We start from the raw sequence: 19,030 nt of genomic DNA on the forward strand, positions 1-19,030 counted from the left end.
CTGCCCCCTCCCCCTCTCGCCAACCCCTGCCCCCTCCCCCTCTCACCAACCCCTGCCCCCTCTCGCCAACCCCTGCCCCCTCCCCCTCTCGCCAACCCCTGCCCCCTCCCCCTCTCGCCAACCCCTGCCCCCTCCCCCTCCCCCTCTCACCAACCCCTGCCCCCTCTCGCCAACCCCTGCCCCCTCCCCCTCTCGCCAACCCCTGCCCCCTCCCCAACCCCTGCCCCCTCGCCAACCCCTGCCCCCTCCCCCTCTCGCCAACCCCTGCCCCCTCTCGCCAACCCCTGCCCTCTCCCCCTCTCGCCAACCCCTGCCCTCTCCCCCTCACCAACCCCTGCCCTCCCCCTCTCACCAACCCCTGCCCTCCCCCTCTCACCAACCCCTGCCCTCCCCCTCTCACCAACCCCTGCCCTCCCCCTCTCACCAACCCCTGCCCTCCCCCTCTCACCAACCCCTGCCCTCCCCCTCACCAACCCCTGCCCTCCCCCTCTCACCAACCCCTGCCCTCTCCCCCTCACCAACCCCTGCCCTCCCCCTCGCCAACCCCTGCCCTCCCCCTCGCCAACCCCTGCCCTCTGCCCCTCGCCAACCCCTGCCCTCCCCCTCGCCAACCCCTGCCCTCTCCCCCTGCTCACCAACTGTGACGTTCAAACACAGGGGGCGTGAGGGGGAGAGCTAAACGGGTGGAGGATGCGAGCCCAATCTCCCTCCCTCCCTCCCCGCCAACAAGGCAAGTGTTTAGTGTTTAATGTTTAGTGCTGGCCTCTTGCAAGGTTTGGACGCTGGGGTCCTGTGCAGCTGCCGACTGCTGGTGTGTGTCGGCTGGGTTGGGTCCCGTTACGCGAGTGCATCTTCCCGGTGAGGGGCTTGGCAAGGCCGGGTTACCGCGTGTTGTGGGCGCCGCGTGCCGTTGGGAGCCGCAGGTTGCCAGGACTGTCACTGGTTGGTCGATCGGTCGGTTGGTAGATTGATGGTAGGTCACGGCGTGGATGAGGCCCTTCGGCCCCGCGAGCCCATGCTGCCCAGCAGCCGCACGCTCGCGCGAGGGCTGCGTTTGTCCGACTGAAGGCCGCGTGCGGGGAACTAAACAGAGGGGGGGACGAGGACACACACGCTGGAGTCGAGGGTCAGAAAACCGCGCTGCAAAGTGGGCCCTGGCCTCCGACACGCAACACGCTTCCCGACACATGTATGACACAAACACGCGGGGGGGGTGTGCGGAGAAACACACGGCGTGCACAGAACACGCTCCACGACACGCGTGTGAACCAATCACATGGTGGATGGAAATCGTGTCGGTTGACAGATGGACACGCATGCGGAGAACACGCTTCCCGACACGTGACACAAACACGCAAGGGGGTGTGCGGAGAATCGCATGGCGTGTACAGAACACGCTTCCCGACACATGTATGACACTAACACGCGGGAGGGGGGGGGAGTGCGCGGAGAAACACGCGGCGTGCACAGAACACGCTTCCCGACAAGCGTGTGACACGGACGCGCGGCGGATGGATACCGTGTCGGCTCGTGGACAGGAGCGGAGGACCGAGAGGAGGAGGAGGAGGAGGTGGGAACACGTTCTCTCCCCACACAAGCCGAGCAGCGACTGTGCAGGACATTTACACAGATAACAAGTGAAAGGGCCAAGTGTCGCAGGTCAGCAAAGCGCACCCCGTGAATGAAGCTCATCGCTGCCCCCCATTAATGGGGTGCCCTGCATTAACGGGGTGCTGCTGCATTAACGGGGTGCTGCTGCATTAACGGGGTGCTACTGCATTAACGGGGTGCTGCTGCATTAACGGGGTGCTGCTGCATTAACGGGGTGCTGCTGCATTAACGGGGTGCTGCTGCATTAACGGGGTGCTGCTGCATTAACGGGGTGCTGCTGCATTAACGGGGTGCTGCTGCATTAACGGGGTGCTGCTGCAGCCGCCTGCTGTTTACGTTCAAACCTTCCTCCTCACGGTGAGGACGAGAGTTTACGACGAGGTTTGTCCGCGTCACAGCGAGCGGGCTGGGAGTGGCAGCAACTGGGCCGGAGCACAGGGGGGGGGGGGGGGTGGGGTGGGCAGGGTGGGGGTGGGGCGGGCAGGGTGGGGGGTTGTGGGGAGAAGGCAAGGGGTGACAGCCGGGGGGGGGGGGGAGACAGAAGGAGAGGGGGTGAGGGGAGAGACGGGGGATGGGAGAAAGAAACAGGGGAAAGGGAGAGAGCACTGGGGGGGGGGAGAGAGAGGCGGGGGGGGAGAGAGAGATGGGGGAGGGAGACAGGGGGGAGTGAGAGAGGCAGGGACAGGGAGAGAGGTGGGGGGGGAGGGACAGGCAAGGGGGGGAGAGAGGCGGGGGGGGGCAAGGGGAGGGGAGAGGAGGGAGCTGTGCTGTGGCCATCTTCTCATTGAACCTCAGCATCAAGTTGAGTCTGTGATTCAGCCCGAGGGGGGGCGGGTGAGAGGGGGGGGGCGGGTGAGAGAGAGAGAGAGGGGGGGGGGGAGGGTGGGGACGCTGCTGAAACTGCCGGTGAAGGGGTCACACTGCCCGGTCGGTCTCTGCCCTGGGGTGACGGGGTTTTACCCGGTGGGGTTCATGTCCCCGCACTTTGCCGCCGCCCTCGAAAACTGTCGCTGGGGTGAAAAACGACCGGGGTGGGGGCAGGGGGGACCCAGGACCCATCACGGGAGGATGGGAGAGGAGGGGGAGACGAGGGGGGTGGGGGAGGGGAAGGGGCGCGAGAAAGCGGGGGGGGGGGGGAGTGGGAGTGGAGGGGGGGGAAATGGGAGTGGAGGGGGGGAAATGGAGGAGGAGGGGGAGGGAGGGAGAACTCCCAGCGCTCGTGTTGTGTGTCGACCCCACCTCCCTGCCGCCATCTGACGGCCCATTCTCTTAGCCGACAGAGAGAGAGAGAGAGAGAAGAGAGAGAGAGGGGAGAGGGAGAGAGAGAGACAGAGGTAATGAGAGAGAGACGGAGAGAGAGAGACGGGGGAGAGAGCGGGAGAGAAAGAGAGGGGGAGAAAGAGAGAGGGGGAGAAAGAGAGAGGGGGAGAAAGAGAGAGGGGGAGAGAGAGAGAGGGGGAGAAAGAGAGAGGGGGAGAGAGAGAGAGAGAGAGAGGGGAGAGGGAGAGGGGAGAGAGAGAGGGAGGGGGAGTGAGAGAAATACAGAAGTACCAACTAGGACAATTTACAATAACAACCGAGACACACAGGAGTGATGCAAAGAAATGTTTTAGTTTGATAGCGCACTTCTATTTCTAAGCGAGTGACGGGGAGAGAGGGAGGGGGGGAGGGGATGGGGAGGGGGGGTGGGGAGGGAGAGCGTGGTTCACTCTGGCTGCCTTCCCCTCACACTCCTCACTCGCTTTTAAGGCAAAATTGTTTTTTCTTTCTCTCTCTCTCTCTCTCTCTCTCTCTCGCCAACGCTCAGAGTTGATGTTGCCGCGGATGTGGTGGGTGGGTCTCGGGTCTGCTGGTGGTGGGGGGGCATCTCTTCAGCCCCAACCCCCTCACATCTTGCCCCTGGGGAACTTGCGTCTGCTGGCATCCTGTACCGGAAAGTGGGGAGAGAGAGAAAAAAAAAAGCAATGAAAGGTTGGTCGGAGGACTGAGATGACCCAACTATGTCGTCTGGCTTTGAGAGTCAAAGAGCTGTACAACATGGAAACAGACCCTTCGGCTAGGGTTGCCAACTGTCCCGTATTAGCCGGGACATCCCGTATGTGGTTTGTCCCGTATAGGCCTGCCCTTGTCCCCGTATTAGGGTTGGGGGCGCTGTAGGCCCAGGACAGTGTAGGCCCGGGACAGTGTAGGCCCGGACGCTGTAGGCCCAGACAGTGGTAGGCCCAGACAGTGTAGGTCTGGACGCTGTAGGCCGGACGGTGTAGGAGCGAAAGGTTCAAGCCCGGACAGTGTAGGCCCGGACAGTGTAGGCCCGGACAGTGTAGGCCAGGACAGTGCAGGCCAGGACAGTGTAGGCCAGGACAGTGTAGGGTCCGGACGGTGTAGGAGCGAAAGGTTCAAGCCCGGACAGTGTACGCCCGGACAGTGTACGCCCGGACAGTGTAGGCCAGGACAGTGTACGCCCGGACAGTGTACGCCCGGACAATGTACGCCCGGACAGTGTAGGCCAGGACAGTGTAGGTCCGGACGGTGTAGGAGCGAAAGGTACAAGCCCGGACAGTGTACGCCTGGACAGTGTAGGCCAGGACAGTGTAGGCCAGGACAGTGTAGGCCCGGAGGCCCAGGCGCCGCCTAACGGAGGTTACGTAGCAACCCGCCTCCCGGCCGCCATTGGTGGAGCGGGAGCACGTGACCGCTGGCTGGGTGAGGTCACGTGGGTCGCGGGGCGGTGACGTCACCCTTTGTCCCGTGTTTGGGTGTGAGAAAGTTGGCAACCCTAGTCTCTTGGCAGAATCCTGCTCCTCGTGACCCCAAAGACCAACATCTCCTCCCGACCCATAACCGGCCCGGCAGGGTGATGCAGCGGGTAGAGCTGCTGCCTCACAGCGCCGGAGACCCGGGTTCCATCCTGACCACGGGTGCTGTCTGCACGGAGTTTTACGTTCTCCCCGTGACCGCGCGGGTTTTCTCCGGGTGCTCCGGTTTCCTCCCACACCCTGGTGAGACCGCACCTGGAGTATTGTGTGCAGTTTTGGTCTCCTAATTTGAGGAAGGACATCCTTGCTATTGAGGCAGTGCAGCGTAGGTTCACCAGGTTAATCCCCGGGATGGCGGGATTGTCATATGAGGAAAGATTGGGCTTGTATTTACTGGAGTTTAGAAGGATGAGAGGGGATCTTATAGAGGCGTATAAAATCATAAAAGGACGGGACACGCTAGAGACAGGGAACATGTTCCCGATGTTGGGGGAGTCCAGAACCAGGGGCCACAGTTTAAGAATAAGGGGTAGGCCATTTAGAACTGAGATGAGGAAAAACTTTTTCAGTCAGAGAGTTGTGAATCTGTGGAATTCTCTACCTCAGAAGGCAGTGGAGGCCAATTCTCTGAATGCATTCAAGAGAGAGCTGGATAGAGCTCTTAAGGATAGCGGAGTCAGGGGGTATGGGGAGAAGGCAGGAACGGGGTACTGATTGAGAATGATCAGCCATGATCACATTGAATGGCGGTGCTGGCTCGAAGGGCCGAATGGCCTCCTCCTGCACCTAGAAGGATGAGGGGGGATCTTATTGAAACATATAAGATAATTAGGGGATTGGACACATTAGAGGCAGATAACATGTTCCCAATGTTGGGGAGTCCAGAACAAGGGGCCACAGTTTAAGAATAAGGGGTCGGCCATTTAGAACGGAGATGAGGAAGAACTTTTTCAGTCAGAGGGTGGTGAAGGTGTGGAATTCTCTGCCTCAGAAGGCAGTGGAGGCCAGTTCGTTGGATGCTTTCAAGAGAGAGCTGGATAGAGCTCTTAAGGATAGCGGAGTTAGGGGGTATGGGGAGAAGGCAGGAACGGGGTACTGATTGAGAGTGATCAGCCATGATCGCATTGAATGGCGGTGCTGGCTCGAAGGGCTGAATGGCCTACTCCTGCACCTATTGTCTATTGTCTATTGTCCATTGTCTATTGTATATGTTTGTTTTTGTTTTGAAATAAAGTATTTCGAAAAGGGGGGGATAAACCCCAGAAAGCTTCACCTTTTTTGCGTTGGATCTGGGCGACTTCCTGGGCGATTTCTTTGGGGTTTTCTTGGGTGTTTTCCTGGGAGTCACCCTCTTGTTGATGCCCCGCAGCAGGCTGCTACCCAGCTTACGGGGCGTATTCAACACTGTGTACGACAGCGACTTCCGACGGTCATCCTGACGGGGAGAGAGAGAAGGGGGGGAGGGAGAGAGGGGAGAGAAAGAGAGAGAGGGGGAGGGAGAGAGAGAGGGGGAGAGAGGAGAGAGAGAGAGGGGGGAGGGAGAGGGAGAGGGAGAGAGAGAGGGGGAGGGAGAGGGAGAGGGAGAGAGAGGGGGGAGGGAGCGGGGGAGAGACAGAGAGAGGGGGAGAGGGGAGAGAGAGGGGGGAGAGGGGAGAGAGAGGGAGAAGAAAGAAGGAGAGGGAGAGAGAAAGGGACACACAGAGAGACAGAGAAAGAGAAAAGAGAGAGAAAAAAGAGAGAGAGACAAACAGAGACAGAGAGAGAGAGAGGGAGAGAGAGGGGGAGAAAGAGAGGGAGAGAGAGAGAGAGAGAGAAAGAGAGAGAGAGGAGAGAAAGAGGGAGAGGGAGAGAGGAGAGAAAGAGGGAGAGGGAGAGAGAAAAGAGAGAGAGGGAGAGAGAGACAGAGAGAGAGACAGAGAAAGAGAAAAGAGAGAGAAAAAATAAACAGAGAAAGAGAGACAGAGAGAGCGAAAGAGAGAGAGGGAGGCAGAGAGAGAGAGAGAGAGAGAGACAAACGAATGAACTGACAGGGCATGAGATGTTCCCTGACAGCCCTTGACCAACCTCCCCCTTCCACCTCCGTCACAGAGTCCTGGTGTGGAAGCCCCTCCCCCCCGTGGGGAGAAGGCAGGAACGTGGTACTGATAGTGGATGATCAGCCATGATCACATTGAATGGCGGTGCTGGCTCGAAGGGCCAAATGGCCTCCTCCTGCACCTATTGTCTATTGGTCTAAACTCCAGTGAGTACAGGCCCAGTGCCGACAAAGGCTCATCATATGTTAACCTCCTCATTCTCCCCCAAGCCTCATTCTCCCTTTAGCCCCAAGAGCTATATCTAACTCCCTTGACAATCTAAAAGCCTAGAGTTGCTGCCACACAGCGCCGGAGAACCAGGTTCGATCCTGACTACGGGCGCTGTCTGTACGGAGTTTGTACGTTCTCCCCGTGACCTGCGTGGGTTTCTCCGAGATCTTCGGTTTCCTCCCACACTCCAAAGACGTTCAGGTTTGTAGGTTAATTGGCTTGGTGTGTGTGTAAATTGTCCCTAGTGTGTGTAGGATAGTGTTAATGTACGGGGATCGCTGGTCGGCGCAGACTCGAAGAGCCTGTTAAACTAAACCGAACACTGAACAGTACAGCAGTGGAACAGGCCCTTCGGCCCAACAATGTCCGTGCTGAACACAATGCCAAGATGCCTGCACGTGGTCCTTATCCCTCTATATTCATTCATTCTGGATTTCATAGGAACCTGAGGGGTAACTTTATCACACAGAGGGTGGTGGGTGTACGGAACAAGCTGCCAGAGGAGGTAGTTGAGGCTGGGACTATCCCATCGTTTAAGAAACAGTTGGATAGGTACATGGATAGGACAGGTTTGGAGGGAAATGGACCAAACGCAGGCAGGTGGGACTAGCGGTAAAGTTGGGCCGAATGGCCTGTTCCCTCACTGTATCACCTTATGACTGCAACAGTACAGCACAGGAACGGGCCCTTCGGCCCACAATGTCTCTGATGAACATGACGCCATGTTAAAGTGATCTCCTCTGCCTGTATGTGACCCACATCCCTCCATATCCATAGTCATTGTCACAGAGTGATACAGTGTGGAAACAGGCCCTTCGGCCCAACTCGCCCACACCGGCCAACAATGTCCCAGCTACCCTAGTCCCACTTGCCTGCGCTTGGTCCATATCCCTCCAAACCTGTCCTATCCATGTACCTGTCCAACTGTTTCTTAAACGATGGGATAGTCCCAGCCTCAACTACCTCCTCTGGCAGCTTGTTCCATACACCCACCACTCTCTGTGTGGAAAAGTTACCCCTCAGATTCCTATTAAATCTTTTCCCCTTCACCTTGAACCTATGTCCTCTGGTCCTCGATTCCCCTACTCTGGGCAAGAGACTCTGTGCATCTACCCGATCTATTCCTCTCATGATTTTGTACACCTCTATAAGATCGCCCCTCATCCACCTGCGCTCCATGGAATAGAGAGCCACGCCCTGTCCAAAAGCCCCTTAAACACCACTATGGTATCTGCCTCCACCACCACCCCTGGCAACACGCTCCAGACCCCCACCCCCCTCTATGTAAATCACTTGCCCCCCACATCTCCTTTAAACTTTGCCCCTCTCACCTGAAAGTTATGGACTAGTGTTTGACAGCCGGGGGGGGGGAAAGGTTCTGACCACCTGAGCCTCTCGGCATTTTATAGAGTTCCATCAGATCTCCCTTCAAAGGTCCAGAGGGCAAATAAGGAGCCGTGGTTGCACGCTGAGCCATGAGGCAGCTCTCCAGGGTATTAGTTTAGTTTAGTTTAGAGATACAGCGTGGAAACAGTCCCTTCGGCCCACCGGGTCCATGCCGACCAGCGATCCCCGCACACTAACACTATCCTACACCCACTAGGGACAGTTTTTACATTTACACCAAGCCAGTTAACCTACAAACCTGCACTTCTTTGGAGTGTGGGAGGAAACCGGAGCACCCGGAGAAAACCCACGCAGGTCACGGGGAGAACGTACAAACTCCGTACAGACGGCGCCCGTAGTCGGGATTGAACCCGGGTCTCTGGCGCCGTGAGGCAGCAGCTCTACCCGCTGTGCCACCGTGCCGTACGAGGATGAATATCCGCGCGGGTTCCCTGAGCGGGGACTCACCAGGCTACGGCCCTTACTGTGAGCCAGGCGTCTGGCTTGGCCTTCAAACTGCACCTGTCCGAGTTTTTCCTTCCCCTTCGGGCTGGCTGACCGCGGGAAGCAACTCAGTTGTTTCTTGGCCTGTGGAGAAACGGCAGAAAACACACGGGCGTCACAAAGTGGGTCTCCAAGACCAGAGGAAACGCCACACTGTGCACAGCCCCCGGTCATTCCCTAAACACCCCCTCCCTCAACACACACGCCCGCAACCATTCCACACCACATAGAGCGCTGGAGTAACTCAGCGGGTCAGGCAGCATCTGTGGAGAACATGGATAGGTGACGTTTCACAGAGTGCTGGAGTAACTCAGCGGGTCAGGCAGCATCTGTGATGTATACATGCAACAATATGGTAAAGCTGCGCCTGCCCATTGCGAAAATACACAGAGAGTTGAAATGGCGATCTTGTGTCCAGACGTGTCATGTTTTGGTCTCCCGCTCAATGCGTGCTTTAGAGAACGATACTGAGTAGAACATATCATTAATTGTCGACGAGGATGGGATTGTTTTGAAGTTTCGCCTGGTGACTTGCTATTGTGGCTACCATGGCTGTCTTTGGCTCAATAGGGGAATTTGATGTTGCACAGGGCGACTGGGTGCAGTACACCGAGCGCATTGAACATTACTTCCTAGCCAACGACATTACAGATGCAGGAAAGAAGAGGGCCATCTTGCTTTCCGTGTGTGGAGGACCAACGTCCAGACTCATCTCGAGTTTACTGGCTCCACAGAAACCTGGGCAAGTTGGATATTCTGAGATTGTGTCAACAGTCACGAATCACAAGGTCCTGAAACCGTCGGTCATCGTCCAGCGTTACTAATTCAACTCTCGTCATCGTCAACCACATCGTCAGTCGCTGATTATGTGGCCGAGTTACGTCACCTCGCTGAACATTGTGCTGATGGTTCGAATCTCAATTAAATGTTACGCGATCGTTTGGTGTGTGGGATTGATGATGACCGCATTCAGCGTCGATCATTGTCGGAAGCCACGTTGGATTTCGACAAGGCACTTGGTGTCGCCACCGCCATGGAGACGGCAGACCGCGACACGGCCGATCTCCGTGACGGGAAACAAAAGCCCAGCGAAGCGATAAACAAAATCACGAAACCAAGGGAGCCTCACAGTGGTCAACCCAAGTGGGCAACCGACCATAAGAGGATCGTTGTGGTGGCTCTCCCCACACTGACCCCAACGACTGTCCAGCAAAACAGGTGGAGTGTTTCAACCGCGGGAACAAAGGGCATTTCTCACATGTGTGCAGGTCGAGTGGGAAAAATGCTCAGAGTGGAAGGAAAAAACAGCAGTAGAAGCAGTCAGCTGGAAGAAACGGATAAAAGTCACCAACTGACCGAGGAAGGTGATGTGTGTAAGAAAATAACTGCAGATGCTGGTACAAATCGAAGGTATTTATTTCACAAAATGCTGGAGTAACTCAGCGGGTCAGGCAGCATCTCGGGAGAGAAGGAATGGGTGGCGTTTCGGGTCAAGACCCTTCTTCAGACTGAATGTGTATGTGAATGTGTATGGTCTTTATCATACTAAAAGTGAGAAGAAGTAAGTTAGTCCTTTCACTGTGGACATGTGTGTGGGGGGAAAGACTATCCCCATGTAAATCCACACCAGAGCTGGAGTTACGCTTATCAGTGAAGAGACGTGGAAGAACCAGCGTCGAAAAGGTGAAAGATTACACCTTCGTGATAGCACCGTGGTTCTCCGTACTTACACTGGAGAGAAAGTGGAATTGTTCGGAGAATGTTCGGTGCCCGTCTCTCACAACCAGCAAACAGCGACGCTCAAGCTGCTGGTTTTGGTCTCCTAATCTGAGGAAAGACATTCTTGCCAGAGAGGGAGTACAGAGAAGGTTCACCAGATTGATTCCTGGGATGGCAGGACTTTCATATGAAGAAAGACTGGATAGACTCGGCTGGAATTTAGAAGATTGAGGGGGGATCTTATAGAAACGTACAAAATTCTGAAGGGGTTGGACAGGCTAGATGCAGGAAGATTGTTCCCGATGTTGGGGAAGTCCAGAACAAGGGGTCACAGTTTAAGGATAAGGGGGAAGTCTTTTAGGACCGAGATGAGAAAGTTTTTTTTCACACAGAGAGTGGTGAGTCTGTGGAATTCTCTGCCACAGAAGGTAGTTGAGGCCAGTTCATTGGCTATATTTAAGAGGGAGTTAGATGTGGCCCTTGTGGCTAAAGGGATCAGGGGGTATGGAGAGAAGGCAGGTACGGGATACTGAGTTGGATGATCAGCCATGATCACATTGAATGGCGGTGCAGGCTCAAAGGGCCGAATGGCCTACTCCTGCACCTATTTTCTATGTTTCTATGTAGCAAAGGGGGCGGGGCCAAGCCTACTTGGCCGTGAGTGGTTGAACGTTCTGCCACTCGACTGGCAGGTGGTGAACCAGGTCAACATGAGCGACCGCCTGCAGAGTCTCCTCTCCACATATGGTCACCTCTTCAAAGCGGAACTCGGGACGCTCAAGGGCGTGGAAGTCGACATCTACATCGACCCGGCCGTACCACCGATGTTCATCAAGGCTCGACCAGTGCCGCAGGCCCGGCGCGATCGCGTTGACCGCGAATTAGATCGCCAACAGGAGGAGAAAATCATAGAACCCGTTCAACACTCGAAATGGGCGGCACCGATTGTCTCCATTGACAAGGCAGACGGTAGCGTGAGAATCTGCGGAGACTACAGGTTAACGGTGAATACAGCAGCTCCATCTGATACGTATCCGATACCTCTGGTGAAGGGGAAGCAGTCGCACGCTACGCTTACCAGCAGTTGGTTTTGTCGTCCGGATCCCGTGAACTGGTGACGATAAATACCCATGGCGGGTTGTTCCAATACACCAGAATGCCGTTTGGCATTTCAACAGCACCGGCTGTATTTCAGCGTACGATGGACAATCTTCTAGCGGAGAATCCTGTGTATCTGGACGATCTGCTCGTCACAGGTAGTTCCGAGAAAGAACACCTCGACAACCTCGAACAAGTCCTCCACAGGCTCCAAGATGCAGGCTTACGACTGAAACGGGAAAAATGCGCCTTTCTTGTCAATGAAGTCCAATACCTGGGCCATAAGGTGAGCGCTGAAGGGCTGCAGCCAGTGGATGAACAAGTCAAAGCCATCCATGAGCTGGCTCAACCCAAGAACGTCAGAGAACTGAAGGCGTTCCTTGAGATGCTGAACTATTACAGCAAAACTCTGCCTAATCTCTCAACCATGCTCGAACCGCTTCATCAACTGCTGCGCAAAACGGTTCGATGGCACTGGGCACCAGCTCAGCGGAAGGCGTTCACACAAGCTAAGCAAAGCCTGAAATCGTCCAAAGTTCTGACGCACTATGACAGCAACAAGCCGCTGGTTGTCTCCTGCAATGCCAACCCTTACGGAGTAGGGGCAGTGCTGTCACACGTCATGGAAGATGGCACGGAAATGCCAATAGGCTACGCTTCACGCAGTCTGAATAACGCTGAACCCAACTACTCGCAGCTGGATAAGGAGGGTCTAGCCATAGTCTACGGCGTTAAGAAGTTCCACACATACTTGTACGGACGGCGATTCGTAATCAACACCGACCACAAGCTGCTTCTTGGGTTGTTCAGTAACAACAAGGCCATTCCGCTAATAGCTTCACCGCGAGTCATTCGCTGGTCGCTAACACTGGCAGCGTACGATTACGACATCGCGTACAAACCGGGCTCAGCCAACGCAGACGCGCTTAGCCGACTCCCACGACGAGCGGCGGTATCGCAAGCGCCAATACCAGGAGAAATCGTCCTTCTGATGAGCGAGTTGGAGAAATCGGCCATCACTCTGTCGCGGGTTCGCACCGTGACACAGAGGGATCCAATTCTGTCTCGTGTTGGCGAATACATCATGAGCGGGTGGCCAGACAAACCACCAAATGATGATTTCAAGCCCGACTTCAGTCACAAAGTGGAGCTGAGCGTTGACGAGGGTTGTCTTCTCTGGGGTAGTCGTGTTGTACTACCACCCCAATGTCGCTCACAAATGATCGAGGAAGTGCGTGATGCCCATCCGGGTATTGTGAAGATGAGAGCCATCGCTAGACATTGTGTGTGGTGGCCTGGAATCGATAAGGTCTCCACTGCCTGCACACACACACGGTCACACACACACACACGGGCACACACACACACACACACGGGCACACACACACACTGTCACACACACACGGGCACACACACGGTCACACACACACACACGGGCACACACACGGGCACACACACACACACGGTCACACACACACACACACGGGCACACACACACACACGGGCACACACACACACGGGCACACACACACACACACGGGCACACACACAGACACATACAGTCACACACAGACAGACAGAGGCTGGGAACAGCATGGACGTTGGGTCCCTGGTGCTGTGAGATGTTGGTGCTTCCAGCCGCATGGCCAGCTGTGGCCCAGCAGCTCTACCCGCTGTGCCAGCGTACGGTATAGCTGCCGGCTCTGTGTGGCAGCAGAACTACCCGCTGTGCCAGCGTGTGGCCGAGCTACCTGCTCTGTGTGGCACCGCGTGCGCCCCCTTACCTCGGGGGTGTCGGCCCCCTGGTGCGACTCCTGGGACATCCGCTTGCGCTGGCGGGTGGTCACGCCCTTCCAGTTGGGGTCGTGGGCGTCGGGGAACGCCCGCACGCGCATGGCGCTGATCTCCCGGGGAAGCAGAGTGGCGCGGCGCAGCGTCTCGCTCGGGTCGCCCAGGCGCAGCTCGTCCTCCGTGATGGCCGACTCTGCCACCGCCGTCTGGGGGCGGGAGAGACAAACACACCGTCAACCTCACGAGGCCCACCACAAGGCCCGCTGCTCAGGCCTCCCGCTCTACCTCAGTACACCCGGGAGACCTCAGTACACCCGGGAGACCAAACGGCCCCTCTGTCTCGTCTTTCCGCTGACTGGACAGCGCGCAACAAAAAGCTTCGCACTGTACCTCGCTACACGTGAGCATAATGCGCACGGTGACTTGGACAGGTCGCGTGACTGGGCAGACAGATGTGTGGCAGGGGCAGTACATTGTAGATAAATGTGAGGTTATCCACTTTGGCAAAAACAAGGAGGCAGATAATTATCTCAATGGTGTCAGGTTAGGTCCTTCCTCAAATCATGGCTGATCTATCTCTCCCTCTCAACTCCATTCTCCTGCCTTCTCCCCATAACCCCTGACACCCGCACTAATCAAGAATCTGTCTATCTCTGCCTTAAAAATATCCACTGACTTGTGGCCTCCCTCTGTGGCAATGAATCCCACAGATTCACCGCCCTCTGACTAAAGAAATTCCTCCTCATCTCCTTCCTAAAGGAACGTCCTTTTAATTCTGAGGCTGTGCCCTCTGGTCCTAGACTCTCCCACTAGTGGAAACATCCTCTCCACATCCACTCTATCCAGGCCTTTCAATATTCTGTACGTTTCAATGAGGTCCCACCTCATCCTTCTAAACTCCAGCGAGTACAGGCCCAGTGCTGACAAACGGTCATCATAGGTTAACCCACTCATCCCTGGGATCATTCTTGTAAACCTCCTCTGGACCCTCTCCAGAGCCAGCACATCCTTCCTCAGATATGTAGCCCAATCAGGATATCAAACAGATAATTCCAGGGATGGCGGGACAGACATATGACGAAAGAATGGGTCGACTGGGCTTGTGTACACTGGAATTGAGAAGGATGAGAGGGGATCTTAAGGAAACATATAAAATTCTTAAGGGATTGGACAGGCTAGATGCAGGAAAAATGTTCCCGATGTTGGGGGAGTCCAGAACCAGGGGTCACAGTTTAAGAATAAGGGGAGGCCATTTAGGACTGAGATGAGGAAAAACTTTTTCACGCAGAGTTGTGAATCTGTGGAATTCTCTGCCACAGAGGGCAGTGGAGGCAGATTCACTGGATGGATTCAAGAGAGAGCTAGATAGAGCTCTTAGGGCTAACGGAATCAAATGATTCAAGGGATATGGGGAGAAGGCAGGAACGGGGTACTGATTTTAGATGATCAGCCATGATCACAGTGAATGGGGGTGTTGGCTCGAAGGGCCGAATGGCCTCCTCTTGCACCTGTTGTCTACACGGATGAGCCAAAACATTATGACCACCTGCCTAATGTGCTGTTGGTCCTCCGTGTGTCGCCAAAACAGCGCCGACCCGCCGAGGCACGGACTCTACAAGACCCCTGAAGGTGTCCTGTGGTATCTGGCACCAAAACATTAGCAGCAGATCCTTTAGCAGCACCCCACAAGCCTTGGCGTTTCACAGATGCTCTGACCCAATCGTCTGGCCAGAACAATTTGGCCTTTGTCAAAGTCGCTCAGGTCTTTACTCCTGCCCATTTCTCCTGCATCCAACACACCAACTTCAGGAACTGACTGTTCACTTGTTGCCTGATATATCCCACCCCTTGACAGATGCCATTGTAACAAGATAATCAATGTTGTGCACTTCGCTGTCGGTGGTCATAATGTTTTGGCTGAGCAGTGTATGTTTGTGTAAGGGTGGCGGGACGGGCAGTAATCTGGCGGTGGGGTGAGGAGACGGGCAGTAATCTGGCGGTGGGGTGAGGAGACGGGCAGTAATCTGGCGGTGGGGTGAGGGACGGGCAGTAATCTGGTGGTGGGTGGTGGGGTGAGGGGATGGGCAGTAATCTGGTGGTGGGGTGAGGAGACGGGCAGTAATCTGGCGGTGGGCGGTGGGGTGAGGGACGGGCAGTAATCTGGCGGTGGGGTGCGGAGGAGCGGCGGGTGCTTACGCTGGACTCCAGTGGGTAGGAGGTCTTCAGGTGAGGGGGGCAGACTCCGTTGCGTCTCTGCAGCTCTGCGATGCGGTTCCAGTCGTCCAGCTGGTCAGGCTCGTCCAGGCAGCCTCCCAGGTACAGCGTGCTCGAACCTGCTGGGGGTTGGGGAGGGGGAAATGAACCTGTTAGTGAGGTTCCCAGATAGAAGGATGGATGCACTGCACGCACTGGACACACATCACAAATCACAGATGCTGCCTGACCCGCTGAGTTACTCCAGCACTCTGAAACGTCACCTATCCATGTTCTCCACAGATGCTGCCTGACCCACTGAGTTACTCCAGCACTCTGTGAAACGTCACCTATCCATGTTCTCCACAGATGCTGCCTGACCCGCTGAGTTACTCCAGCACTCTGTGACCGTTTGATATAAACACTGTACAATGCTCCTTGACTTACGATGGCGTTACCTTCCAATAAACCCATCGTAAATCGAAAATATCGTAAGTCGAAAATGCATTTAATAAACATAACCTACCAAACATCATAGCCACCTAACCAACGGACAATAGACAATAGGTGCAGGAGGAGGTCATTCGGCCCTTCGAGCCAGCACCGCCATTCACTGTGATCATGGCTGATCTTCCACAATCAGTACCCCGTTCCTGCCTTCTCCCCATACCCCCTGACTCCGCTATCTTTAAGAGCTCTATCTAGCTCTCTCTTGAATGCATTCAGGGAATTGGCCTCCACTGCCTTCTGAGGCAAAGAATCCCACAGATTCACAACTCTCTGAGTGAAAAAGTTTTTCCTCATCTCCGTTCTAAATGGCCTACCCCTTATTCTTAAACTGTGGCCCCTGGTTCTGGACTCCCCCAACATCAGGAACATGTTTCCTGCCTCTAACGTGTCCAATCCCTTAATAATCTTATACGTCTCGATAAGATCCCCTCTCATCCTTCTAAATTACAGAGTGTACAAGCCCAGTCGCTCCAGTCTTTCAACATATGACAGTCCCGCCACCCCGGGGATTAACCTGGTGAACCTTCGCTGCACGCCCTCAATAGCAAGAATATCCTTCCTCAAATTAGGGGACCAAAACTGCACACAATACTCCAGGTGCGGTCTCACTAGGGCCCTGTACAACTGCAGAAGGACCTCTTTGCTCCTATACTCCTGCCTGCGTTACGCCAGCACTCTGTGTCCTTTTGATATGAAGACTCTACAGGTGCTCCTTAACTTACGATGGGGTTAGCTTCCGATAAACCCAGCGTAAATATCGTAAGTCGAAAATGCATTTAATACACCTAACCTACCCAACATCATAGCCACCTAACCTACCCAACATCATAGCCACCTAACCTACCCAACATCATAGCCACCTAACCTACCCAACATCATAGCCACCTAACCTATGGTTTCTACCGAATGTTTAATTTAGTTTAGTTTAGAGATACAGCGCGGAGACAGGCCCTTTCGGCCCACCGGGTCGGCGCCGCCCAGCGATCCCCGCACACTAACACTATCCTACACCCACTAGGGACAATTGTTACATTTACACCAAGCCAATTAACCTACAGACCTGCACGTCTTTGGAGTGTGGGAGTAAACCGAAGATCTCGGAGAAACCCACGCAGGTCACGGGGAGAACGTACAAACTCCGTACAGACAGCGCCCGTAGTCGGGATGGAACCCGGGTCTCCGGCGCTGTGTTCGCTGTGAGGCGGCAACTCTACCGCTGCGCCACCGTGACGGCCCGTAAAACGGAGATGGGAGGGGGTGACAAATCAGAGTGACCCGCCCGCCGCCTGGCCCGCTGAGTAACGCCAGCACTCTGTGCCCTTTTGACATGAACACTCCATTCTCCAAAACTGATTAGTGGTTGATGGTCAGTTACCTAGTTAGTTACTGACAACTAACCAGCAATCCCAACCACCATATTGTTTCCCTCCCCCCCCCCCCCCACCCTCCCTGTGTCTCGTCTTGATGCTTCATGCTGAGAAAGAATGGATCGACCGGGCTTGTATTCACTGGAATTCAGAAGAGTGAGAGGGGATCTCATAGAAACATATAAGATTATTAAGGGATTGGACAGGCTAGAGGCAGGAAACATGTTCCCGATGTTGGGGGGGGGGGATCCAGAACCAGGGGGGTTACAGTTTTAAGAATAAAGGGGTAACCACTGCCTATTCACACAGGGTGCAGTGTTTACGCTGGTCTGTCTCCCTCCTGTGGTCATTTCAAGTAAATGCTGCACGGTGGCGCAGCGGTAGAGTTGCTGCCTTACAGCGCAAGAGACCCGGGTTTGATCACGACTGCGGGCGCTGTCTGTACGCCGTTTGTCCGTTCTCCCCGTGACACGCGTGGGTTTTCTCCGAGGACTTCTGTCTCCTCTGACACTCCAAAGACGGACAGGTTTGTAGGTTAATTGGCTTGGTATAAATGTAAAAAACTGCCCCCCAGTGTGTGTAGGCTGGTGTTAGTGTGCGGGGATCGCTGGTCGGCGCGGACCCGGTGGGCCGAAGGGCCTGTTTCAGCGCTGTATCTCTAAACTAAACTAAAATTTTGTCCAGTGTCCATTTGTAGATTTTGTTTTGAATTGAGTTGAACATTTCACAGTGAAAATCTTTGCTTGCGTACGAAAGGTATGCAAAGAGTCGCCAGTAAAGGGCGCTGACAAAATTACACAGAAACAGAGAAAATAGGTGCAGGAGGAGGCCATTTGGCCCTTCGAGCCAGCACCGCCATTCATTGTGATCATGGCTGATCATCCACAATCAGTAACCCGTGCCTGCCTTCTCCCCATATCCCTTGATTCCGCTAGCCCCTAGAGCTCCATCTAACTCTCTCTTAAATTCATCCAGTGAATTGGCCTCCACTGCCCTCTGTGGCAGAGAATTCCACAAATCCACAACTCTCTGGCAGAAAAAGTTTTTCTCTCATCTCAGTTTTAAATGGCCTCCCCTTTATTAACCTACAAACCTGCCCGTCTTTGGAGTGTGGGAGGAAACCGAAGATCTCGGAGAAAACCCACGCAGGTCACGGGGAGTACGTACAAACTCCGTACAGACAGCGCCCGTAGTCGGGCTGGAACCCGGGTTCCAGCGCTGCATTCGCTGTGAGGCAGCAACTCTACCGCTGCGCCACCGTGCTGCCCACGTGCGGGTTTGGGCGGCACGGTGGCGTAGCGGTGTGAGCTTATGAGCCGCGCCATGCCACGTCGTTGCGTACGTACTGCCGGTGCCGCTGCCGAAGGAGGAGAGTCGGGATGAGCGGCGGGTGGTGGGCCGGAAGCCGGGCAGGTTCCTCAGGGCGGCGGCGCCCAGATCCTCGGCGTTGCTGTCCAGAGACTGCTGCGAGGCGGAGCGCTGGGCGGCGTGCAGCGAGGCGGCCGACGGGGTGCGGCTCCTCCAGCGCCCCCGGGATGCCGGCGGCAGCTGCAGCGGCGGTTGTTGCTGGCCGGCCATGCTGGTCTTTGAGCTGGAGGGCTGGACGAACAACGCTGGAGCTGAGCCGCGTGACGTGCTGGGCTCATCGCTGTACTCCACCGTCTGCTTCTGCGGAGAGAACACACGCGGGAAGCATCAGTGACAGGGGGGAGGTGTAGAGGAGGATGGGAGTTTAACTGTTAATGTGTAGATTGCATGCTGCACTGCATGTGTACAGATTGCATGCTGT

The 19,030-nt window shown here is 55.4% G+C and overlaps 1 protein-coding gene across 6 annotated transcripts in view; it reads right to left on the reverse strand.

Annotated features, from left to right (window-relative positions):
• Positions 1-2,748: 2,748 nt before the first annotated feature.
• The window catches only part of LOC144595024 (uncharacterized), a 108,067-nt gene continuing 91,785 nt past the window's right edge, over positions 2,749-19,030 (reverse strand). For 4 of the 6 annotated variants that reach the window (XM_078401956.1, XM_078401957.1, XM_078401953.1 and 1 more), the window contains exons 21-26: positions 18,588-18,909; positions 15,368-15,507; positions 13,165-13,377; positions 8,528-8,647; positions 5,641-5,802; positions 2,751-3,536 (exon numbers count right to left, since the gene is read on the reverse strand). In XM_078401956.1, the coding sequence (XP_078258082.1) occupies positions 3,498-3,536; positions 5,641-5,802; positions 8,528-8,647; positions 13,165-13,377; positions 15,368-15,507; positions 18,588-18,909 (996 nt within the window). In that variant the 3' untranslated portion in view covers positions 2,751-3,497. Of the gene's footprint in view, positions 3,537-5,640; positions 5,803-8,527; positions 8,648-13,164; positions 13,378-15,367; positions 15,508-18,587; positions 18,910-19,030 lie in introns of all 6 variants that reach the window. The other 2 variants (XM_078401955.1, XM_078401954.1) reach the window with 2 other exon arrangements.

This window comes from Rhinoraja longicauda, chromosome 7 (genome assembly GCF_053455715.1).
Source record: "Rhinoraja longicauda isolate Sanriku21f chromosome 7, sRhiLon1.1, whole genome shotgun sequence".
NCBI classification, from domain to species: Eukaryota; Metazoa; Chordata; class Chondrichthyes; order Rajiformes; family Arhynchobatidae; genus Rhinoraja; species Rhinoraja longicauda.